General features: G+C 40.5%; 1 protein-coding gene across 20 annotated transcripts in view; it reads right to left on the reverse strand.

Annotated features, from left to right (window-relative positions):
* The window catches only part of NRIP1 (nuclear receptor interacting protein 1), a 197,387-nt gene that overhangs the window by 80,348 nt on the left and 91,010 nt on the right, over positions 1-26,029 (reverse strand). For 15 of the 20 annotated variants that reach the window (XM_033855974.2, XM_033855969.2, XM_073804386.1 and 12 more), the window contains one exon: positions 18,286-25,578. In XM_033855974.2, coding sequence (XP_033711865.1) covers positions 21,750-25,220 — 3,471 coding nt within the window. In that variant the 5' untranslated portion in view covers positions 25,221-25,578 and the 3' untranslated portion in view covers positions 18,286-21,749. Of the gene's footprint in view, positions 1-18,285; positions 25,579-26,029 lie in introns of those variants that run through there. The other 5 variants (XR_012331561.1, XR_004526440.2, XR_004526441.2 and 2 more) reach the window with 3 other exon arrangements.

The following is a 26,029-nucleotide window of genomic DNA, read 5'->3' on the forward strand; positions in this document are numbered from 1 at the left end:
GCCTGGTTTCATGTCACTGAACATGTAACAAAGAACAGGAAAAGGGAGACTGGGGTAATGGGGGAAAGGTACATATCAAATTACATCTTGAAATCTCAATCTTTCCCAAACAAATGTAAGCACTTAGGTACATCTGAATCATTCATTCTGAAAACCCAATAGAGCCTTTCCTGGGCAAGTAGGACAGATTAAAGCCAACAATAACTCCTGCTTTGCTCAACTGATTTTTCTAGACTGAGCTAACAAAACTGGTCTTGCAGAAACCTGCCCTTGCTTCCTTTCACCTACAGAATTAAAATGTCCTTCTTGGTTATAATGCCACAGAACCACAACAGAGTAGCCTGGGAAATCCTAGTAGGGAAGAGGCACCCAGAGCTGAAAGGTCTGAGTTAGGACTACATACTGACTGGCTTTATTTATAGCATTATGATAATTTTCATAATGAGCTAATCACCTGCCAAAGAGCATCATCACTGTGTTTGTGCCTCGTCATCACATTGTTACCAATCCACCCAGTCATCACGTAATTACGGGACTAAAGGTCTCAGGTTTCCTTCAGTTGTATTCACTTATCTATTCATTCACTGGTTGGATTGCTTACTCACTCTTCTTCCCCCAGTTAGCTACCCAACCAACTTTTATGAGTGGGACAGGCAGGCCTGATCTAACTGATGGAGATGTGAAAGACAAGACACGTTGCACAACCAGGCAGTACCTGCCCTTCCAGGTATGGCAATGGAGATGTTGGGGCGGAATGGACTGACTGAAGCTTTGCCTGGGAGAGTTGAGAAGCCTCCACTGGATCACTCTTTGAGAAATGATGAAGGGAAAGATAAGAATTAACCAGGAAGAAAGGGCATTCCAAGCAGAAGGAACGATAGGTATAAAGGCAAATAAACAGGGATAGTCTTGGTATGCTTGGGGAAGGGTGGAAAAGTTCAATATACTTGGAAAGAAAGCATAGGTAGGGATGAAAGGGAAGGGATAAAGAGCCACCAGGGAGTTGGAGGAAATGAGACTAGAAAAACAGGTCACTGTCCAAACTGCTTTTCCACTTACTGGTTTCTCAGCCCAGTGTGATATGGCCTCAATCCCACCACTCCTCTGAAAGTACAGTTGTCAAGGTCACCAATGACCTTCTTATGACTGAATACTTAGGTCATTCTCAGACCTCATTTTACTCATCATTTTTGCTGGTAGCTTACCAAAGGCTGGAGAGTTTGAGTGGTCAACTCTGAGTACAGGTAGTAAGGGGTTGCCTTGTCTATAAAGAATTTAAAAATAATTAAATTAAAAAATAATAATAAAAACTGATAAGTTTGGTCATTTTTTTATTATCACAAGGTACCAGCAATTGATCAACAAAATACTCCTCCCCCTACTTTATAGCACAGGGAACTATATTCAGTATCTTGTAATATTCTAATGGAAAATAATAGATATTTATATACACATATAACTAAATCACTTTGCTGTACACCAGAAACTAATATAACATTGGGAATCAGCTATGCTTCAAGTAAAATTTTTAAAAATTTTTTTAAATAAATAAACTAATTTATTTTTTAAAAAAGCATTAAAAAATACTCCTCCCCAAAACTCTTTTATTGATCTAAGTTCTAGGCAATTGCTATTACTTTTGCATTTTAATAATATATATTATTATTATATATGTATATTATAGTATGCTATATTATATGTATATACAGATTCACAATTCAAATAAGCACCTTTTTATTACTTATCCTTTAACAAATATCATATTCTATCTGAAAGTTAATTTTAAGAGTCCACAGTTAAACAGTTCACCCCAGACACAGGTGGACTCATTTCAAGAGTAAATCCAGGGACTTCCCTGGTGGCGCAGTGGTTAAGAATCTGCCTACCAATGCAGGGGACACGGGTTCGAGCTCTGGTCCAGGAAGATCCCACATGCCGCAGAGCAACTAAGCCCAAGTGCCACAACTACTGAGCCTGCGCTCTAGAGCCCGCGAGCCAAAACTACTGAGCTCATGTGCCACAACTAATGAAGCCTGTGCGATTAGAGCCCGTGCTCCACAACGAGAGAAGCCACCGCAATGAGCAGCCCACGTACTGCAACGAAGAGTAGCCCGTGCTCGCCGCAGCTAGAAAAAGCCCGCATGCAGCAACGAAGACCCAACGCAGCCAAAAATAAAATAAAAACATTAAAAAAAAAAGAGTAAATCCATAATGATTCAGAATCATTCAGGCTTGCGTTGGTCATTGTGTCTCCAACCCTACAGTACGTGTATTCCTATGTTTAATCAGTAGATTCAAAATATACCATGTCAACAGAGAGACTGTAAAGACAAAGAAATAGAAACTGAGTTCATTCTGTCATTTTTATGTTACCACATGTTAGGAGTTTTTATTTGTATTTAAAATCGAAAACAGCAAAACAGAGTATGAACTTTGAGGTATTTTTTATTTGCTTGGTAAGTACAAACTTTAATTCATACATGAACTAGTTTACTGAGTTTGAATAATATCTTTAAAACTGAAATTCGTTTTTTAAATGGTGCTCATTTTAAAATTAAAGACCAAATCAAGAAGATGTTTATTGATTCTTACATGATGATGACTGAGATTTCACCATATGGAGGAGGGACTCTGCCCTGAGTATTAAATGCACTCGTTACTGGTCAACGCAACGTTCACCACACTATCTTTCGGTAAATATTCTTTTCTTTTGGTTTCCATGATACACAGTCTCCCAGTTTTTTCTCACCTAGCAGTCTCCTTTGCAGGATTTTCTTCTTCTCATCCCTTAAAGTACTATATTCTCAGCGTTCTGCCCCAGGAGGTCATCTCTTCTTAAACATACAAAGTGCCTTGAGCAATCTCTTCAGCTTCAAAGGCTTCAGTTATCAACTGCATGCTAACAGCCACCCTCAAACCTATACCTTTGACCTAAATCTCTCCTGAAATAACTTGTTTACCCGAACTCTATGCTTAATATCTTCCCTTGAACAGAGCTTAGACATCTCCAATTCATTTGTCCGAAATTGAGCTTCATTAACTTCACCAGGAATTTGGTGAAGTCTGGAAAACCTTAATTTATCCTTCTCCTTTTTCACCGACGCCTACTCAATTACCAAGGCTGGCAAATCTCTCTCCTAAATACCTCTTGTACCATCCACTTATCTGCTTCCTCACCATCACTACCATTCCCTGCGCCACCGTCACCTCTTGCCACGATAGCTCCAACAGCTGTCTTGTGCATTGCAGACCAAGAGCTCTCCCTGAAGGGAAAATCGGATCACATCACCAAACTGCTTAACATCATCTAATAAATTTTGTGGCTTTACTTTCAAGATCCATATAAAGAGGTCTCTTTCTACCTTCAGAAACTCATCTCTCAGCCATTCTGATTCGATTTCAGTTTTTGTTCTTGTTTTTTTTTTTTTTTTTTTTTTTTTTTTTTTTTGCGGTACGCGGACCTCTCACTGTTGTGGCCTCTCCCGTTGCGGAGCACAGGCTCCAGACGGGCAGGCTCAGCGGCCATGGCTCACGGGCCCAGCCGCTCCGCGGCATGTGGGATATTCCCGGACTGGGGCACGAACCCGTGTCCCCTGCATCGGCAGGCAGACTCCCAACCACTGCGCCACCAGGGAAGCCCCCGACTTCAGTTATTTTAATGCTTTAAGTTCTCTCCTACCTCCAAACCACTGTTTATGCTATTTCCATCCTCTAAATTTCAAAGAAAACATCGTTTCCTCTATAAAACCTGACTGCTATTCAAGTTTGGGTTAGATACTTTCCTGCTGCACCCTATCACAGCACCAAGTCTGTCTCTTCTAGTTTTTGACCCCCGCTCTGCAGCATGTGGGATCTTCCCGGACCGGGGCACAAACCCACATCCCCTGCATCGGCAGACGGACTCTCAACCACTGCGCCACCAGGGAAGTCCTCTCCTGGTCTTTAAACTACCTAGACTTCAATTTTTTTTAAGAGCAGACACAGATCTGTCTTACTCCTCACTGTATTTCTAGAACCTTACACAGTGCTGTTATAGAGTGGGCACTAATAAATATTTTGTTAAATGAATGAATATACGCATGAGTCGCTTTTCCCCTCACAAGAATTTCTCTACACCATAGATCATGGCTGCTTTGTCTAAGGCTTACAGCATCAATTGCTCTATTTTGACTTATTTAAAATCCACCACGTGGGGATGGAATGCAGAACCTTCAACCAACGTTAGAATCGCCCTTTCAATTTTAAATCTACTTATCAACAGAGATGGTCATTTTAAGTCTCTCTTGGTTCTGAGCTTCAGGGGAGAGTATATAGAGGGGATCTTTTCTGATTCCAGATGAAGAGATATACACAGAAACTACCGAAAGTCAAGGCAATTCTTACAGAAAAGGATGAAGCTTTCATCACTGGAGAGGCCCAGCTAAAGCCTAATGCCAAGGAAGAGAAGAAGAGGCCGAGTGAGATTTTCTAGCCAGCACGACCTTCCCTCCCTTCGTGTTTGTCTCAACAGCAGCAGCTGCTTACTGGTCCGGCATTTACATGAAGATGAGAGGCAACTGCACGGATTCTCTGTCTCTATCCTGCCCCAGGCGGAGCTGAGAGCATCAGGTAACAGGCACCTGGACGGGGCTCCCCACGGGCCATCAGGGTTTCTAATCAGCTTCTCTCAGCCGGCAGATTTTGAACAGTGGGTATGTTCCAAATGTGTCAGGGCCTATTTTTCAAACATCACTGCAGATTCATTTGTTATGTCTTGCCTTTTTTTAGACCTTGACAATAAAGGAACATTTTTAACCAAGGAAGGGAAAGAGAGAAGCTAGCGTACACTGATGTCTTATGACATGCTAGGATCCACAGTGAGATTAACCTATTTCTTTGAGATCTTTGGGGCCCTATTATCTATGACTCCTTGTTATTTTCCATTCCAGGACTGCAATTATATCTGCAAAGGGGGAAGATTCAAACTACGCTCTCATGTTTATGTGCTCTGAATTCTGACATATTTCAAAGTGTGTACCTTAAGGTAGACTTTGAGGAAATCCAGGGATCTCTGCTCTGTTCCAGGTGTTTGTGTGTGTGTGTGTCCAACTTAGAATATGAATTACACAAGCCTGAGAATCTTTGTTTTATTACTCTCCAAAGGACAGTGAGTGCTTCATACTTAAATTTTCACACACACGTAAATAAAACTCCCAAAGCTCTCTAATGTATTTTGTGCATGTGTACTGGAGCCTGCACCTACCCTAGGAAGACACTTGAGGAAGAGAATTTGGAGCATTAAAATGAACTCCTCTGTATTTCCTTTATTTCCTATGCAGCAACAGAATGATGTATAATTTTCCCAGAGTTGCTGCAACAAATCACCACAAACTTGGTGGCTTAAGGCAACAGTGATTTATTCTCTCACTGTTCTGGAGACCAGAAGTCCAAAATCGGTTTCACCAGGCCAAAATTAAGGTGTTAGCGGGGCCACAGTCCTTTTAGAGACTCTACAGGAGACTTTTCCTTGCTCCTTCCGGCTCCTGGCATGCCTTGGCTTGTGGCTGCGTCCCTACTGCCTCCATGGCCACATTGCCTTCTTTTCTTCTGTGTCCAATGTCCCCTTAGCCTCTCACTTGTAAGAAACTCTTGTGATTGCATTTTTTTTTTTTTTGCTTGTACGCGGGCCTCTCACTGTTGTGGCCTCTCCCGTTGCGGAGCACAGGCTCCAGACACACAGGCTCAGCGACCATGGCTCATGGGCCCAGCCGCTCCACGGCATGTGGGATCTTCCCGGACCAGGGAACGAACCCGTGTCCCCTGCATCGGCAGGCGGACTCACAACCACTGCGCCACCAGGGAAGCCCCTGTGATTGCATTTCATACCTGTCTGGATAATCTGTGATAATCTTTCCTTAAAAGCCTAAACTTAACCATATCTGCAAATCCCATTTTACCGTGTGAAGGAACATTCATAGGTTCCAGGGATTAAAATATGGCTATCCGTATGGGGGTCATATTCAGCCTATCACAGTGGTTCAGGCATCACCTTACTAAAAACGAATTTCTTCTGGGGTACAAGCCATTCAGGGGAAATCAAAGGTGAGAGGTACAAGCTGTGACAGCAAGAACCATTCTCAAAAAAAAAAAAAAAAAAAAAAATTAGGGGCTTCCCTGGAGTCCGCCTGCCGATGGGAAGGGGACGCGGGTTTGTGCCCCGGTCCGGGAAGATCCCACATGCTGCGGAGCGGCTGGGCCCGTGAGCCATGGCCGCTGAGCCTGCGCGTCCAGAGCCTGTGCTCCGCAACAACAGAGGCCACGACAGTGAGAGGCCCGCGTACCGCAAAATAAATAAATAAATAAATAAATAAATAAAAATTTATTCTGACTCTGTGATTCAGAAGTCAATGAGGAAATGGGTTCTTGACTTTAGAAAAGGATTGTGTGCCAAAATTTTGTGAGGCAGGTCTGTAAAGCTCAGATCTTAGAACACTTTTCTACAGAAACAATGAAGCTTAAGACAGTTTTGATTCTAGTGAGCCACAAAGAGCGAATTCAATGTAACCGAGATACATCGAAGTTTACTTTTGTCTTCTTAAAATCTGCTCTATGGAAATCATAAGAAAAGCAAAACTCAAAATGTGTGTGCAAAGATGTTTTTGGCAACACTATGTATCATAGCATAAAAAAAGGTTTGGAGAGAGAACCTTAAATAAGCAACAATATAGAAGGATTTTAATAAATTATAGAATATCCACATAATGGAAGGTCATTTAGCCATATTAAGTTGACGTAAAAATTGTTAGACATGAGAAAATGTGCATATGAAATTTAAGTGAACTGTCGTGACAACATGTGTTTTGCTTGTGAATCTGTAATTTGGGCAGGGCTCATTGGGGACAGCTTCTCTCTACTCCACTTGGCATCGGCTGTAGCAGCTCAGAGGCTGCAATCATCTGAGGGTTCACTTACTCATACGTCCATCCATTGACGCTGTTGGTCAGAATACCTACACATAGGCTCTCCGTGTGACCTAGGCTTCCCCTCCTGGTTTCCAAGGGCCGGTGTCCTAAAAATGAGAGTCAGGCAGAAGCTGTACCACCTTTTATGACCTAGCCCTAGAAGCCATGCAACATCCCTTTCACCACATTCTATTGATCGAGGCAGTTGCAAGCCCTTGCCAGTTATATGTGGAGGGAAAATAAGACTCTATGTGCTGATGGAGAGGCCAGGTTCTGGCACCAGAAAATATCTGGTGGCCACTTTTGGAAAATACAGTCTGCCACACAAGGACAGAGCATAATCCTGACAATGTTAAACACAAATATGTAATTACTGGCAGATTAGAAGAAAGTAGTAATAGCATTTCATATTAATAGAGATAACTAATAGTATTTATGTCTTGGGGGTAGAATTATAGGTGATTTTTGTGTTCTTCTTTGTGTAGTTTTCTGAATTCCCCATACATTTTATGAGTAAATATAATTGTTATGACTGAAAATATCGACATCCTTTTTAGAAAAGAGAATATGTGAATAGCACTTTACATAATATTTTCATGTGTAATACATCATGTGATCCTAGCAATAGTCCAGTGGGCAAGAGGTACTGAAAAAATTTTCGGGCCCCAAATCGGAGACTGAGACAAATTCATGCTAGTTTTTGGGGGAGCTGAACTTCAAATTCCAGTCTTTTGATTCCAAAGTCTTGTTTTCCACTGTACATAGTTTCCATGGTTTCTCCCTTAAAGTGGGTTGGAAGTTGCAGTTAATATACTTACAATCTAGGGGAGAATCTCTTCTATTTTCTTGCCCCTCATTGCCACAGTGATGGAAGGATGATTCCTCCTCCCTCTTTATACCATCTCTTTTGCTCTAGAGGTAAGTGTTGGGAAGAGGTAAGATTAGAAACCCTTGAGAAGCTTCTGAAAACGTGCAGGGAAAACAGAATGGGGAATGCAGGAGTTTGGGATGGGGACTTGGGAGACTTCTCTTGCAGTGGGAAACATCAAGCAGGAGTACAGGGATGACTTCGGATCCTGTTGCCTATAGGCTCAAATAGCGCAGGTAGGGACTGGCTATGTCTTCATCTTTACCACGGTGATGCTGAGACAAGATGCATGAGAAAAAATGAAGCAGGGCTGACTTTCCCAAGAACATTAGTTTCCATAAGGAAGAGGAGAAGTTTCTGGGGATGGACTAGTAAAGGAGTACTTAGTTCTAAGAGCTGATCATAAATAACTAAAGGATTTTCATAAAGTGGGTGCTGGTAACCCAAATTCCCAGCAAATCTGGGAAAAGAAGGGTGTCTAGTTAGCTAAAGGATTGAAGAGCAATTAAATGAATTTGAAATGACCTCAACCAAAATTGTCTTCTCAGTTGAAATTTGTTTCAAGATGTGTTTAGGTTCAAATGGAATATCCAATTTTGGAAAGAGAAGAAAAGCTTTAATCACATAAAAAAACTAAAACAATAAAACCAATAAATGTATATGGATATAGTTATGGTGTCTGTTTCTGACACCACGACTGAACATCCCTCTATTGTTATACTGAGCTTAGGTGAAAAGCACTCATCGTCGTTGGTTTTGAATCCTTCAGTGTCAGCGGTGCCTACCCTCCAGCATGTACTAGACTTCACGCTCAACTCCATCATCTTCCTTAGAGTAACCCTATAGAGCTTGTGGCAAACCTAAGCTTTTTCCTTAGGATTAGTAGATATCATCTGAATCCTTAAGTTTTGTTAATTTTAGCTTCTAGTCCATAGTGTGAAGAGGAAAGGCAAACATTAAAATATAATCAAATTAAATTTAGTGATCAAAAGGACATTGTTCTATGCTCAGGCAAATCCTATATTAAAAGTAGATATTACTGAATGTTCACCAATGCTTCTGGTTCTTCTTTTTCCAGGTATACCACGTACATAGTTAAACTTCCTACCATCTTGAAGCTAAGCAGACCAGTGCGTTGGTTGGTGTAATGTGAGGAGGTGTTAAGTCTTTTAAATTTGGTGCTCAGTTCGCCATGTTCTTTTCTCTCTGCCAAGGCAACCAGTGAGACTCCCAGACAGTGGAGGTACCACCACCCTGGATGAGCGTGACCATGAGCAGAGCCCGCTGCCAACTCAAGTTGGACATGTAGCAAGAATATGAAATAAACCTTTGAGGTTTTCAGTCACTGAGAGTTTGATACTGCAACATAACGTAGCTTAACCTGGTTGGTACATCCAGTGAAACTGGTGAGCTTGGAATTGATGATTAAGCATTTCTTAAGCACAGGAGTTGTGGGAAATTTGAATTATTGGGAAGGTCAGCTCTGCCCTCTTAAAACACACATCAAAAAAGAAAAAGGAAGAAAGAAAAATGAAAAAAAATTATATAAAAATATATCAGAAATAATAAAAATCCCAATTTTTAAAAATTTTAATAAAAGAAAAACCTTGAAAAACGTCCACATAAAAGCCCTCACAGCAGTTCTATTCATAACTGTCAAAACCTGAAAGTCACCAAGATGTCCTTCAATAGGTAAATGGATAAACAAAATGTGATATATATACATACAATAGAATATCATTCAGTGATTAAATGAACTTAAGCTACAAAGGCACATAAACCTTAAAATTGTATTGCTAAGTGAAAGAAGCCAATCTGAAAAGACTACATACTATATGGTTCCAGTTATATGACATTTTGGAAAGGGAAAAACTATGGAGACAAAGTGATCAGTGGTTGCCAGGCCCCGGAAAGAGGTGGGAGTGAGCGCAGGAGTGCATGGGAGGGATGAATAGGTAGAAATTAGGGAATTTTTAGGGCAGTGAAACTGTGATGATACTCAAATTGTGGGTACTTGTAATTATACATTTGTCAAAACCCATAGAGTATATAATACAAAGAATGAACTTTGTATTAAAAATATAAAGTCTACAAAGAATGAACTTTATATTAAAAATACAAAGTCCAATACAAAGTCCAATATAAACCAAGGACTTTAGTTAAAATAATGTATATTGGTTCATCAATTGTAACAAATGTATGGCACTAATACAAGATGTTAATAAGAAGGGAAACAGAGGGGGTAGCAGTGTGGAGGTATATGGGGGAGCTCTGTTCTTTCTGCTCAATTTTTCTATACACCTGAAACTGCTCAAAAAATTAATTTAAAAAAAAGCGTAAGAAAAAAACCAAAGAATAATTTTCCTGAGTTAAATACCAAAGAGCATTTAAATGATTACAAATTGAATATGTAAGTGGTGGCCGTTTGTTGCATTGAGTTTGGTCTGTTGGGTTCAATTGTGGAGCATTTGATGGCAGGAAGAGTTATGAATCGGAATATTATCCAAGGGAGGACGTGAAAAAAAATTAAATGAAATTCTCGGAAAAAAGAAAATAGATTTAAGTAAATTATGGTTAATAGGAGGTAAGAAAAGAGTCATTCAAAATAGCACGGGCCAGAAATGTGTCATCCTATGGGTAGAAATAATGCTGCAGCACAACATTGCTTAAGTAGGTTACCCTGGAGGAATGTGGCTTTGAGTCCATTTATTTGATGAGAAATAAGGTAAGTAAGAGGGATCCACTTTGGGGATGGCAGCCTGAGGGGCTCTGCAAACCCGTTCTCCAGCAAAACAACGTAAGTGGTAAAATTATTTTTTAAAAGTACTCTGGGGCTTCCCTGGTGGCGCAGTGGTTGAGAGTCCGCCTGCCGATGCAGGGGACGCGGGTTCGTGCCCCGGTCCGGGAAGATCCCACATGCCGCGGAACGGCTGCGCCCGTGAGCCATGGCCACTGAGCCTGCGCATCCGGAGCCTGTGCTCCGCAACGGGAGAGGCCACAACAGTGAGAGGCCCGCGTACCGCAAAAAAAAAAAAAAAAGTACTCTGAAAATTTTCCTAAAGGAACACATCAAATGAGGAACGTTATGTAAGAAAGTCTCTTAAATCTTGCTAAGAACATTTGAACCATGACCTACTCCTTCTCCCTCACCGTAGCTTAGTGTGATGGAAGATCCGCTCAAGCTGGGTGTGGCCGTGAAAATGAGGGTCCCTCTCCCCAGCTCCAGTTAAGGGTGTCAATATCTCCTTGGAAGGGCCAGGTGACCAGCATTTCTCATCCTCTGCAAAACTCTGGGTTACAGAGGCTACTGTCGACTGAAAAGAAATGCATAACCTAAACATTGAAAATTATGTTTTGTTCAGTGGACTTCCTGGGGACTCAAGCCCAGGAAGCAGCCTCTCAGCTCTGAGGAACTGCTCCGAAGAGGTAAGGGATGAGCCAGGATATAAAGGAGTTTTTGCAAAAAACAAACAAAAAAAAAAAAACCAGGGAGTCAGAACATCAAAAGATTACTTACTATTAATTAAAGAAAAACCAGACATCTCAAGTTAATGCATTCAGTGTTTTTCTATGTACCTGAAGATGCAAGAATCTGGGGTCATTGAAATCATTCCTTTGATATGCACCTGACTATCTAGGCCCAGCATCCTGTTTTTCTCCATCCTGAATCCCCTCAGGGTACACAGTCAGCTGCAGTGGCTGCTGGTTTGATGGCTGTAACATCCTTTGTTTACTGATATGGCAGGTGACATTTTGTTGTCAACACTACCTTCCAGGTGAGTGCCACTGAAAGTCAAGGGCTTTCTTCCTCTACTGAGCTTCTTCTCTAAGGGCAGACAATCTATCTTAAATGTGGCAGGGAAGAATAAGGGGCTGTAATTGCCCTAGGCCCAGCTCATTCATAGGGTAGAGCTTCCCCACTGGGAGTGGTGAACTGAGAAGACCCAAAGCTATCATGCTCACCCAGCATCCAATTCGTAAAAACAGGGATGTTACTCAGAGAGAAACAGGCCACTATCTCTGTCTTTAGCAATGGCACAGTGGCTCAGAAATTTTGACCAGGGGTTGAGACAAGGCATAAAAACGGAGAGCTCTGAAGCTCTCCCTTCATTTAGAACAGAGTGTGAGAAACTTCAAGCCTAAAATATTCTTGAAAACAACAAAGATCTTGGTGGTAAGCAATTGAGTGGAGGCTGTTAGCTCTATGAGAATAGTAAGCTAAACCACAGGTCAGCTAGTTTACCAGAGGGAATCAGGAAAAGAGACAGCTAAGAAGAGCCCTCTGGGAACAGAATAAATCTCAAAGACCTGCCTCAAAAACCACACTTGCAAAAGGGCCCAAATGTAATTGGGTCAGACAGTGGAGATATTTATGGCCAGGGCATTGTCAAAATAATAATAATAATAATAGTAATACACACACACACACACACACACACACACACACACACACATACATACATACAGAGAGAGAGAGAGTAATGAGAGGACAATTAGTGGAGCCTAACAGCTGGGTGTGACACCAAAAGAGGCAGACAGCAGAGAGATCAGGGAAAGAGCCAACTAAACAGGACCCTGCTAAAACCAACGTCATCCCAGGATGACTCTGTTGGAAAACATCAAAGAACACCTAAATATGTGGGAAGACACTCTATGTTCACAGATTGGAAGATTTAATTTTGTTAAAATGGCAATACCCCGCACATGATCTGCACAAATTCAACGCAATCCCTATCAAAATCTCAGCTATCATTTTTGCAGAAATTGACAGTTTTATCCTAAAAGTCATATGTAAATTTAAGAAACCAACAACAGCCAAAATAATCTTGAAAAACAGATTTAGAAGACTCACACTCCCTGATATCAAAAATGCCTACAAAACTCTAGTGATCAAGATGGTGTGGTATTGGCATAGGATAATCACATACATCCATGGAGGAGGACTGAGAGTCCAGAAATGAACCCCTACATTTACAGTCAATTGACTTCATACCCTCATACTTCATGGGTGGCAATATCCAAACCAAACGTTGATTGGTTGTCCATCCTGCTTTTGATGAGTGACTACAAAGTTCACAGCAAAAATATTCATAATAGCTAAAAAAGAAAACAACCCAAATGTCCATCAACTGATAAAATGACATATACACACAATGGGAAATTATTCAGCAGTAAAAGAGGAAAGTACTGATACATGCTATAACATCGATGAACCTTGAAAACACTCAGCTAAGGTGAATAAAGCCATTCAGAAAAGGTCACGTATTGTACGATACCACTTACATGAAATGTCCAGAACATCTAACTCTATAGACAGAAACGATATTAGTTATCTAGTGACTCCATGAATACACTAAAAATCATTGAATTGTACACTTTAAATGGGTAAATTGTACAGTATATCAATTACATCTCCTTAAATCTATTCTATTAAAAAGAAAAAGAAAAAGAGAGAACGAGAGAGAGAAAGAGAGGGAAGAGAAAAAGGAAGGAAGGGAGGAAGGAAATAAGGAAGCAAGCAAGCAATCTGGTAAGTCGGATGATGCGTTTGAGCTCTGGCCTGTATTCCTGCTTCAGTAAGATTTCACTTGGTGATGATCAGAAACAGCCTCTAAGTACTATATGGTCCCATTAATCTAGTGGCATCAATGTCACTGTTATTTTAAAAAGTTGCACTTTGACTATTCACTTTGAAAGTTGCACTTTGGCTTCTGGGAACCTTTCTTGCATTACTATCAGTTAGCAATTTGGAGCAAAAGTGAGTCCTGGAATACAGCTTTTAGCATGATCACCTCACCCTTAATACTATTTTGCTCATTAAGGCCAGTTGGATAAATACGCATGATGCTTTGATGGTTGTTAGGTTGCTGTCTGGTTTGGTTTTAGGGGAAATGTTAAGTTCATAAGCTTATCACTCTTTTCCCTGGTCTCATATCCCAGTCCTGCAAGTCTACAACCTTACCGAAGTATGAAGAGATGCTGGGGGAAAAAAAATAAAACCAAAAACAACGCAAAAAATCCCCACCTGATTTTAAATATCCAGACTCGCAAGAAACTCCTTACCTTTGATGAGAGGATGAGTATGATTATTTTCTATTAATATGGTTAAGATTAGAAGCCTTCTTGATTCGCTTAAGCTAGAAAGGAGCTCATAGGAAGAGAACAGCTTAGGGAGCGTCCCCTCTTCCTTAGAAAACTAGGGACACTGTGCTTCCAACTTCTCTGTCCTCTAAATATGTCTCTAGCTCTTTCCACTATCTAATTACATAAAACATCCACTTAAAAATGTCCCCTTTGAGACAGAGGTTTCCATCTGTTTCTTCCCCATGGCCTAATATCAGGTAGAAATCATGAGTCATCAGTCCTTGGCTAGGGAAAGGGGACCATTTCATCTCCACTGAAAGCCAATCTCCTCCTCCTGAATATGCTCTGTATTTGGATTTTCCACTACCATTTGGACATATGATAAGAGCGATTTCATCTAAGACTTTATTCTTTCTCTTGGGGGTTGGGAACACGAAATGTGGTTTCTCTGGACAAATAAAATGCAGCAGTTAAAAAAAAAGTTTATTAATTTTATGTTATCAGAATGAAAGGAAATTAACATCTCTCAGTCCACTTCCACACATACAAAAGAGATGAGCTTCTGCTGTCACAGTGATTTAGCACACCTTTAAGCACCTGCTGATTCACTGAACATTTGTATTACTTTTCTGATACTCAGAACCTGTTGACGTGGCTTTCTAGGTAAGCTGCCACTGTCAAAGCCCTCCGATGAACGTGAATACGTGTGCTAGTGGACTAGTTCGTATGTGGCACTGGTCTCTTGCATTTCCACAACTGTAGGGACTCAGATTTCCTTGAGGATCTGAAATAGCCTAATGCTAAATCCAGGTCCTACCCTGGTGAGGGTCTTACCATCAAGGAGTTAGTTGCACCACACCCACCAAGAGAGCATGTTCTGCCTGGGTGTGATTCTCCATAGTTCAGGAGAGTGTAGCCCTGTGCATCAGGAACTTATTCATGATTGGCAGGAGAGGCCATGGATTCTTGCCTCAGGCCTATCTCAGTGTGGTGTTTGGAAGCTTCCCTGCTAAAGGCAAAAATTCTAAGATGCTCACCGCTGTTTGTAAGAAGATATGGTACAACAGGTAATTAGACCTACATTGGCAAAAACCCCAAAGTTCCCGTCCCATTCTCCAGAACCAGCTCCTCTTGTTAGGAATTTCTCAGCTGATAGCATCTCTGCAGATTAGAGAGGACAGAAGAAAGAATGCCTGGCTTGGCCTACAGAGACCATGAGCCCTAGGGCTAGAGGTAGCCTGGGAGACTGCGCATTGTTTCAGGGAAATGGATGCATCCCAACCTTGTAAATTACTTTGTTTCCCAGCCCAGGGGAAGGGGAGACAGCCTTTCAGTTTTTGTGTGGGGAGAAATCAACCTTCTTTCATTCTTTGACTGGTCATACATTTACTGAGTTAACTGTTACATATCAGGATTTGAACACACTTCACACTTCTTGCCTTTAGAAGGAATACGAAGTATGTTGTTAACCACTCTAATGAAGGAAATCAAGAGAGGTCTACACAAAGCATTATGGGACTGCAGAGGGCTGAGGAACACACTGCCTGAAGGAACTACAGAGGGTTCTTTGAGTGGCAATATTTGTTAGGTTTTGAAGATAAATACAAATTTACAAGGCTGCAGATGGGGAGGAGAGGGCAAAGGAAGGAGGTATTTTAGGCAGAGAGTGTCACATGGTTGAAGGTGATGCCAAGAAGGCATCTTCTTGGTGCCAGGAAGGCAGATGTGCTCAGGAAACTGAATTCCTACTGGGAAGGTTTTGAACACTAGAATGATTGGTGGCGATGGGCAGAGACGTGTTAGATGGTGGGAGAATGAGTTGAAAATGTGAGAATGCAGTCAGGGCCACAAGTCCAAGGGCACTCTACCAGATGCGGCAAGGCCAGCTAGCATATCCAACTGGGTGCTGCGAGTCTTATAAGAATTTGCTGCTCATGGAAAGATTGGCTACAATGGCTGCTAGGGGCAACCTGGGAGAAATCTATAGTTTTCTAATTATAGTGAAGTCATCTTACTGTTCTATCCTTAAATTACCATTTCAAATCAGTTAAGGGAAAATACAATCTCAGAAAACATACCAACACCAAAGCTCTACTCTGGGGCCCCGCTGGTGCAGCTTTCAAAAACTACGGGCTGGGCTTCCCTGGTGGAGCAGTGGTTGAGGGTCCGCTTGCCGATGCAGGGGACACAGGTTCGTGCCCCGGTCCGGGAAGATCCCACATGCCGCGGAGCGGCTGGGCCCGTGAGCCATGGCCGCTGAGCCTGCGTATCCGGAGCCTGTGCTCCGCAACGGGAGAGGCCACAACAGTGAGAGGCCCGCGTACCGCAAAAAACAAAAAAACAAAAAAAACAAACAAAAAAAACTACGGGCTATGAAACCCATACAATGTTAGGCCATTTCCTTTTCCAGATGTGTTTGGAGGTGAATGAGTATCAGCAAAAAAGAGCAAAACGAACAGTCCAAAAGGATTGTAAACTTTTCTTAAAGCTCAGAGCACCTAACCAATGAAGTTTGGTAAAAGCAAAGGCTGGACAGTAGAAGGCTGTCTAGGTCTTTGTCGGTAAAAAGGCTGTAAAAGGACTGTTTGGAATGGCTGAAAAATCCTCTTCTGACTACAGAAGTGTACTATTGATATTTTAAAATTTGGCTATTGCTGGAAGGGTTTATGTATTTACCTTTAGACACGCAAATGAGGGCATCATAAGTGCAGCAGCACTTCTCCAGGACTGAAGTTTATGGGATTTGAATTTTATTTCCAATTATTCTGTTACCAACTAAAGAGTACATTAACTCTGGCTTTTTAGAGCAAGGGTCTTTAACTTGCCTACGAGGACGGCATCTTTAAAATGTTTTAAGTATTATCGTACCAACCATTTAGAGAAATGTAGCAGTAAATTAACGCTAAAAGGTGCCAACAGATCCCTCCACCAACCCTTACAAGGTGCTAGCGTCAGATACTTCTTAAGTTTGATGGAATAAATGAAAAATGTCATGCTTAACATTTAAAATCTATTTTCTGTAAACAAATAGGTCACAGTTTAGTGATAGTAGTGGTAGGAGAAAACTTGTTCAAAATTATTTCTTTGTAAAGGAGTCTTCCACATTAACAAGCTTGAAATAGAACTTGGCACAGAGTGGGTGATCATAATCTGATTAGATTATGAAAGACTTTCCATATTAAAGTCATTGGCGCTAACTTATAGTCAAGAGGAGTTACTAACTGGGGTGGTTTTCTTCTTAAAAATCCCTCAATTTATTACATGATGAGCTCGTTATGCCTTTTTACCGCATAAATCAATAAACAAAACAAAACGTGGCTGTGCATCTCTGGTTCCGATGACAGTGTCTGTACAGACGGCAAAGCATAACTTTTCAACATTTTAATCATGTAGAACAGTTGTATGTATTTCTATTACCTGGATATTTTTTTAGACAGTGTTTATAAACTTGTTAGGGAGAAGGTGCAAAATTTTCAGATTTTAATTTGAGATTTTAATAGGCCTATTTTAGTGTCAGAAAACAGAAACTGATCTTCGGGAAAATGCCTTCCTCTTAAATTATTATTAATATATTTGTAAAAATAATGCCCTCCCCACCCCAGATCATCAGTTCACAGGTATAGTTCTTTTTCTAAATAAATTGGTCTCTATTACTTATTACATAAGGACATTGCTTATGCTCAACTACTCATTACCTATACACATATAGTATACATACACACGTGTGCAAGCGCACACATTCATTTTTGCAAAACGTTTGGAGACTTCTTAAAAAAATACATTTAGGGCTTCCCTTGTGGCGCAGCGGTTGAGAGTCCGCCTGCCGATGCAGAGGACATGGGTTCGTGCCCCGGTCCGGGAGGATTCCACATGCCGTGGAGCGGCTGGGCCCGTGAGCCGTGGTCACTGAGCCTGCACTCTGCAACGGGAGAGGCCACAACAGTGAGAGGCCCGCGTACCGCAAAAAAAACAAAAAAAAACAAACCAAAAAACACCCCAAAATTAACACCCGTCGAAACTTGGATAAAAACCTAATAAAATCCTATCTTAAAACAAGTTTATATCAAATCAATTTTATTTTTGAACACTGTACAAACTTTTTCCCACTTCAAAAATCCAGGATGACCACCCAGTTACACACCAAGCAATAGAATCAAGGATGGGTAGCAGAGGCTATAGGCTGATTGTCTTTCTGAGCTATGCTTCAATTGCCCTGTCTCTAGATATACTAACTCGCAGGCCACCTTCTTTTTTTTCCCTTTATTTTTCTGAGAAGGGCAAAGCATTCTTGAAGACTTGTTATTTTCATGACCAGAGACTTTTATGTTTATGGAAAACCTGAAAATCGGAGACAGCCCAGAAAATAACAATCATTTCAAACCAGAGACAATGCATTTTTTTTCCTCATTTATTCAAATTCACTGCAGGAAGTAAACACTAAAAGATTAAAAAACACAACAAAAAGTTCACACTGCAGTATGTACAGTTTCATGACATCACATGAAGAAATTAAATTTCTAATAAAAATGACAAATTATATTACTGAGCATATCGCATCAAAATTGGTTGTGTAAACCCCAGAATTCATACCATGAATGGTAATGTGCCTGTACTCCAGTACACTGGAATACTCCTGGTATATTATTATGCTTCCAATGGGATTAAAAAATTCATGAAAGTAGTTGTGTGAATTCTTTATGTTGAAAAGTGGTTGACTTGATTTAAAAAGTTTTAAGACCCTTGGATTCAAAGCACATTCTTTCACAAAGCTTAAACCACGGAAGTCATGTCCAGAAATGGAATACTGTTATGTTGGGATGAATATCTGATCTGACTGCTTAAGACATTTTGCCAAATGCACAGATGCACAGGGTCCCCCATGCACTTTTCATGCAGCAGGTAATCACAACTTAAATAAAAGGCTTACTCTATACATTTGTCCAGACTTGCAACTGTATACACACATGCACAATTTTTAAACCTGTCCGATTATATTTACACTTATACATGGAATATACAGAAACCAAAGAGATTAAAAGGCTTTTCTGTTGTATTAGAACAATACAAAATATGTACTTTTCATTAAGGAAATCACTATTTACATCACCTTTAAAAACCAATTTTAACATCTTCATGTAACAAGTCAATATATATATATATACATATTATATATATATATATATATATATATAAAATATATACTCTCACCAGTTTACTCTTCTGTAAGATGCAGCAGAGAATAAACAGGTAATGCTACCTTACTGATGTCAATGAGAGCTGTAGTACCCTTTCACAAATGACTTTATTAGGAAGAAATTGTCTAGATATCTAAAATAGTCCTTGAAAATGTGTATATGTGCATCCTTGTATCTACATATGCATAAATGAACTGCATTTATGGATGTAGGCCCTTTCTCACCGCTCTTCTTTAAAATCATACTAAACTCAAATTGGGGACACTCCAGTAAATCAGAACAGGTTTCTTTGTGGTCATGTTTATTTATATATGACATACCTTCGTTTCTTTGACTGCTGACAACAGTAACAACAACAACAAAACAAACGACCAACCAAAGAAACAAACAAAAAAAGCAAAGCTGGCCCTTGATGTTCTTTTTCCTGACCTAAGTTTCACCCCCTTGTAAAAGCCCATTTTCCCCTAACCAAGGGGGAATATCAATATTTTTTTCTAGCATACTTCTAAGGCTCCAGACCTTTCACAATGGCAGAAAAAAATGACTTGGTTAAAAGCTTATTTATACAGTGTAGACAATAAGATTGTCACAGAATAAAGATGGTATGGAGTTGAATATCTTCACTGGCCCGTGGAATTTTCATGATGTAGCATAATATTCGCTCCTATTATTTTATAATATATCCAGTAACTATTTACAAATTATTTTGAGAAAAAAATAATCATTTAGGGTTTTAGATCATATTAGGAAATAACGCCCATTTTTAATATAAAAATCTTAGAAACAACCTCAAGTAGAACAATTTCAAATAGATTTCCTTCTAATTAACGGTCGATTATATAACAATTTTTTGATCGGTCAGTTGCTAACTCAGCTCACAATTAAACCCAAAAATATCTGGTGAAAGAATTGTGGATTGTAAAAACTGAACTGAAAAGCATGGACTTGTTTCAAGATAGAAACCCCATGCGGCTCGATAATACATTAAGTTCTTCCAAGAAAACATCAATGTTTACTTTTAATCACTATTTTAAAATAACAGATCCGATGGAGTGACTGTGTACAAATCTGTCATGTATATGTGCCCTTCGTACTTTTTTGTTTAGTCAATCTGAGTTTAGTGCCTTTCTTGGGTTTGAAATAAATGTTTTCATCTTTGTCAGCACTGTTCTTAGGACAATGGTTTTAATAGAAGTTAAGGATGTATTCAGGAGGAGTCGCCAAACCATCCTGGAATCACCTGAGTTTGGTAAGTGGCCCTGTTATTCCATCCCTAAGGCTAATTAAGTAGATGTTACTCATTAGAACACACAAATAATCACAGATTTTCCTGAGATGTTGAGCCAAATATGAAAGTTGTCCCCTCCACCCGATTTTTTTTTGTCATAAAAAGTATTCTGAACCCGATTTCCAAAGTCATAGCAGTAATATATGAAGTACAATATTGCAAATTTTGAGTTGATGTGTGACTGTACTGGGGAAAATACAGGCATCAAATAGTTTGTTCACAATCCTGTGTTGAGAGAAGTCATACACAATGGTTTCAATTTTCAAAATTCAAATTGCAGTGTGCAGAAGAAACACCTAGGGAGTATATTAAGATGCAGAAGGAAGATTCCCAGGTCCACTTAGCAGAGATTCTTGTTCTGTAGATCTGAGATGCTGCCTAGGAATCTGCATTTTAAAACAAGTGCTCCAGATGATTCTAATGCAGGTGGTCTGAGTCCAACTTTAAGAAACCCTGGTCATAAGACTCACAGGTACCACAGAAACGGTGAGAAGTAGCTTTTACAAGAGATGGTGAAAACTGTCCAAAGAAAAGCCATTTTGCTTGTTAAAAACAACTTCTTATTTCAACTATTCAGGAAACCACCTGAAGATACATGTTAACTTTCCTAATTCTGTAAAAGGAGGAATATTAATTTAGTAAAGTAGTTAAAATACAAAAATGGAAATCTGCCTTTTTTTAAAGATCTATCAAACTTCCATCAATTGTAATCAATGTTTACTAAGTAGTACAAGGTTTAAAGAAGTATAGTATATTGAAAAGGATTGGGGTGGGGCAGACACATTGAGGAACCACAAAACCCCTTCCAAGAATTAAAAATAAATGTGTTTTCTTTCTTTTTTTTTTTTTTAGCAAAAGTGAAAAATGTAAGCATATTTTTTTCTAATTTGTTTTTGAACTGAAAAAATGAATCAGTATCAGGTTCTTTGATTCAATAATTATCCTTTAGGAGTTATTATTTAACAATTTGGACTTTAAAAAAACGTGTTATGTATGCTGACTTCTGAAAAGCAAAATAAAGTACCCTAATAAAGGCAGCAATGCATTAATCCACTGTGGGTGGAGATTCACATTTTAATTTATGCCTATTATTTATGATTAAAAAAGAATATCATTCATGGGCTACTCACAGTTGTTGTCTGATGCATAAGAAGGTGTTAAACAACCAATTGCTAGTTCAGCAGCTTCCTCATGACATCTAATGTAAAGCAAGAAGTAGTATGCATATTTAAACATCACAGTAACCAATTCTTTTCAAAATGAAAAAGTTTCAATTATACCATGCTTTTCTCAAATCATGCGCTTATTTATACAGATCTCAAGCTCATACTAGTTAGTTTTAAAAAGATCCAAAGATGGGTGGCAGGTACATTTTATTCTGATTCTTTTTTTATTGTTAGCACGTTTCCCAGAAGTCCGTAAACTTCTCCATTTGCACTGTGTGGGCGAGAGGCATTATTTCCCATATGGCTATTGTAAGTGCTTCTTAAATTAAAGAAAGAAGCTTTAGTTTCTGCAGCAGGAAGTAACTCCTCTTTGATTGTAACCTGTGAGATACTTTCAGCAGATGAAGGCTCCCTCCAAATGTCCTTGTCCTGTGTTTCTCGACTGGTAACAGAATTGCCTCCTTTCTGGAGCATGTAATACAGTATTGGGTTAGTTTTGGTCAGTCTCGGAGAGTCTTTCTCATACTCATTCTTATCCACGTCTGTGATAACCCACTTGATGGGTCCCTTCTCACTGGGCACGGAACACCCATTCACAAGCCCAGATTCTGGTCTAGACCCTGCGCAGCCCAGGTGCTCAGGGAAAGGAGGGCTCACAGGAGGTTTTCCTACACCGGGGTATGGAAATGTCCTGTGGCCCATGCAGCTGTTGGGCTGAGCTGCACTGTACATCAGTCCGTTCAAAGAAGAAATGCTGAAGTCAGGCTTGCTACTGGTCACAGTGCTTCTGTGTCCTTTTTTTTTACTGTCGACGACAGAACTACTCCTGTGCTGAGACAAATCTCTCACACAGTTTTCTGAGAGAAGCAGCTGTTTCAGAACGTTGAAGCTTTTGCTCTCTCTGGCCCAATTCCTGTGTTCGCTGTCACTTGCTGAACCATGGCTGGCAGGATATTTAAACTCAAGATCATTTCTGCTAAGCTTCAGCTCTTGCTGGTTAAGCAAGGACCCATACAGCACCTTCGGAGCACTGGGACTGTTTGCAGCATCGACTATGTTATTTCTCATCTTTTTAAATGGATTTTCTAATGGCTCAGTATGAAGCTTCCTTTTTTTAGGGGCCATGCAAAGATTCTTTGAGTCTACAAGTGTCAGTTCACTATTTCTGTGACTGCTCTCCAGGTCATCAGCCGGGTGACTCTCTTGGTTTTGTCTCAGCAGTCGACTTAGCAGACCGTTCTTAGAGAAAGAAAAATCCTGAGGTGAGACCGGCTCCGATTTGAAGTCCTCAGATGCTGGTAAGACAGCTGTGCTTCCCTGCAAGGCAGGAGCCACGCCTAAGAAGGGGGCACCCTGAGCGTCGTGGCTCAAGGGCACATTTGTGGTATGCGTATGCAAGTCATCGCAAGGCTCAGATTTTATTTTCACCATCAATATTTGTTCACTTAAAGCTCTATCTGTATGTTCCTGAGTACTTTCATCTCTTAAGGGCATCTTCTCTTTCTTTTCGGGCTTACCTTTGTTGGGGTTTCCCAGCAGCAACTGGAGGACGGTGCGCCTTTCAAGCAGATTTTCTATTTCAGAACCAGAAAGTCCTGGTTCAGGACCTGTTGCGTGACTGCTGAATGCTTTATTTTCTTCAACTGCATTTGTTTTATTTGAGAGCAGAGGGCTATTTAGTCTATCAGTCATACCTGTAGGTTTCTCTGTGTTTACGCTCAGCAGCTGTTTACTGGGTCTCTGCTCTTCCCCTGACACAGAAGACTGCATTCCACATTGCGCTAGATTTTGTAACAGTTTACTGGCACTGAAAGTGGCAGAGTTTTGTGTGCCTTCATTTTGGACTGGTTTCTCCCCTTGCGATTCTTTGCTTTTTGTAAGGTCCATCAGGTGGTTCGATGCGGTATTCGTTGGCTTTTCAGACTGAGGGCCGCAGGCATACAGTGGGGAATTCCATTTGATGACCAGAGAGTGTTGGGAAAGGTTGATGGGAGACTCGGCTTTGGTGGATGCAAGTAATGGTGGAGTGCTCACTGGAGTAGTCCTGCTGGTACTAGGGCTTTCTATGACAGAAGTCCGCGTGTAATTATGTGTGCTGAACTTTGTCCCATCACCGTGTGGTTCCTGAGGGCTGTTGTTTCTTTCTACATTTTCTTCATTCTTATGGCCAAGTAGCAACTGAAGAAGGGTTACTTTCTGGTGCGAATTTAGCTTAGAATTCTTTGAGGTATCTTGATCTTCTTTGATATCTACTTCGGGGACTTTGGGATCCCAAGTGTTTAGCAAGGACTGAGTTAAGTTATCCAGAGAAACAGGCTGGTCAGGTTCTGGTTTTTCGATTCGGTGTTTGCAAGACAAGTCTATGGGAACACAGTTGGAATATGAACTTTCATCACCACTGCTATCATCTGTAAAACTAGGATTGTTATCCGAGTATTCATCAATAGTTGTAGGTGTACTGCTCTCCTCAAAAAGGCTTCCTTTCTCACTATGACTGTGTCCGTTCATTGGCTTAGGTATGGTCTGGCTTTTAAGGAGATGTAAAAGCAAACTGTTATTAGCAGCTTGTTTTGCATTGCTTCTTTCCAGTGAGTTCTTATAGCCTGCATTTTTGGGGGAAGAAGGAACAATACCCATCGGAGTTTGAAATGTTGTACTTTTGCTAGCCATTAGTTTGTTTGATGATACTCTTGCCTGACCATTAAGATGGCTTGACATTCCTTTTGAGAACTGGAAACTGCCCACATCCTTTTGGCCATTTTCTTGTAATCTGGCCATAGCAGCAAGTCTTTCACTTGCCGCCTGATTTGCATTTTGTGTCTTTAAAGCATGTTCTCGAGAATACTGCTGTAAATGGGCTTCGCTTGAAAGGAGTAATGCTAATTGGCTACAAGCAACACTTGGCTTGGGTGAAGTGGCAGGACTAGCCCTTTTTTCCACCATGCTCGCGACAGCCTGTAACCTCGCAGCACACGACAAGGGTTCACTCATGACCTTTGTGCCACTCTGTCCAACATGATGAGGTGACTCTACGAACCTATCTCTGATGAGGTTTTTAGTTACGTCAGGGAGACTGGTATCAGGCTTTTGATCTTTAGCTTTACTTTTCTTCAGCAAAGTTTTTAAGTGACTTGATGCGACACCGTAGCACCTTAAATCCTTCTCCACTTTTAAAGAATTATGACTGAGGGCGTATCCTTGCTCCTTGAGGCTCTGCCTAATCTGTTGTGACAGAGCAACAGTCTGCAGCCTAGAGCTGAACGACTGAAGCAAAGAGGCCAGTACCGTGTTATCCTGTTTGCCTTTAGGCACACTGTCAGCCATGCCAGCCAGCAAAGCTTCCTTCTTTACGTTTAAATTTACGATGGAATCAGACAGCCTCTTCCGCTTCGCTGCATTCCAGTCCTCAGAAGACTGCAAGAGTCTGGCTTTTTTGAGATGCAGCATGCCAGATCCCTGATATGTATGTGTATTGAGAACTGGACCATTACTTTGACAGGTGGGAAATGCATTACCAGAAATGTTAAAGTTCTGATCTTCTTCATTACAGCCAGCAGACTTTTTGTCGATGGCAGTACCTGATCCCTCTGCTGCCTGATGCATTAGTAATCCTTCTAGGTAAGTTAAAACAATAGAATCCTGGTGCACATCAGAGCCAAGCTCTTCTCCATGAGTCATGTTCAATAGAAGTGTTCACAAAGGCTTGGTTTCTATTCACTTTGAAGAATGGTTTTCTGTGGGTGAGTGAGACGTAACTTCAATTAGTGAATGTCGGTTTCTCACCTTCCATAGTAATTAGACAGAGGTGTACTGTTCCGTTCCGACCGGGATTGGTCTGCTGGTTGGCAATGAGGAGACAAAAGGCAGGCAGGCTCCCAACGCAGCCTGACTGCAGAGTTGATAACTCCCAAGCAAGAAGCAGCAGCAGAATTCCTCAACACACAGGTCTGCAGCAGCAAGCAGATAGAATCCTTAGTGAATATACTGCTTCTCCTTCTTCACCTTTTGTTCCACAATTAATGCAAATATCAGTGTTCTATAAAATAAATAAATAAAAATAGTTAAGGAGGTGAAGCATTAGAATTATGCTGTGATACCTGGAAGCAGAAAAATACAGCACTTGTCAGTTTCTCAGTGTATATATACAATATACATATATATGCATTGTAGTCACTTCTTCAGTAATTTATGTTGTTATTCCTATTAAATTGGAAATCTCTACTGGAAATCCTATGGATTAATCCATATTGTTAAAATGATCCAATCAGAGAAGAGAAAATACTTTGATGTTACGTAACTGTCTTCAAAAGTCCACCAAGTTTCTGAATTTTCATAAACACCTTTCTGCAAAGTGATGTGAATGCTAAGTCTTTTCTGTAGCACCACAGCTCTATGAGGGGCTAGAATGAGCTTCCTTACGTTATGAGGAGCTTAGGAAGGAACAAGAGAAGTATCAAAAAAGGAAAAGAGATCCACGTGACATGGAC

Source organism: Tursiops truncatus, chromosome 4 (assembly GCF_011762595.2).
Source record: "Tursiops truncatus isolate mTurTru1 chromosome 4, mTurTru1.mat.Y, whole genome shotgun sequence".
NCBI classification, from domain to species: domain Eukaryota; kingdom Metazoa; phylum Chordata; class Mammalia; order Artiodactyla; family Delphinidae; genus Tursiops; species Tursiops truncatus.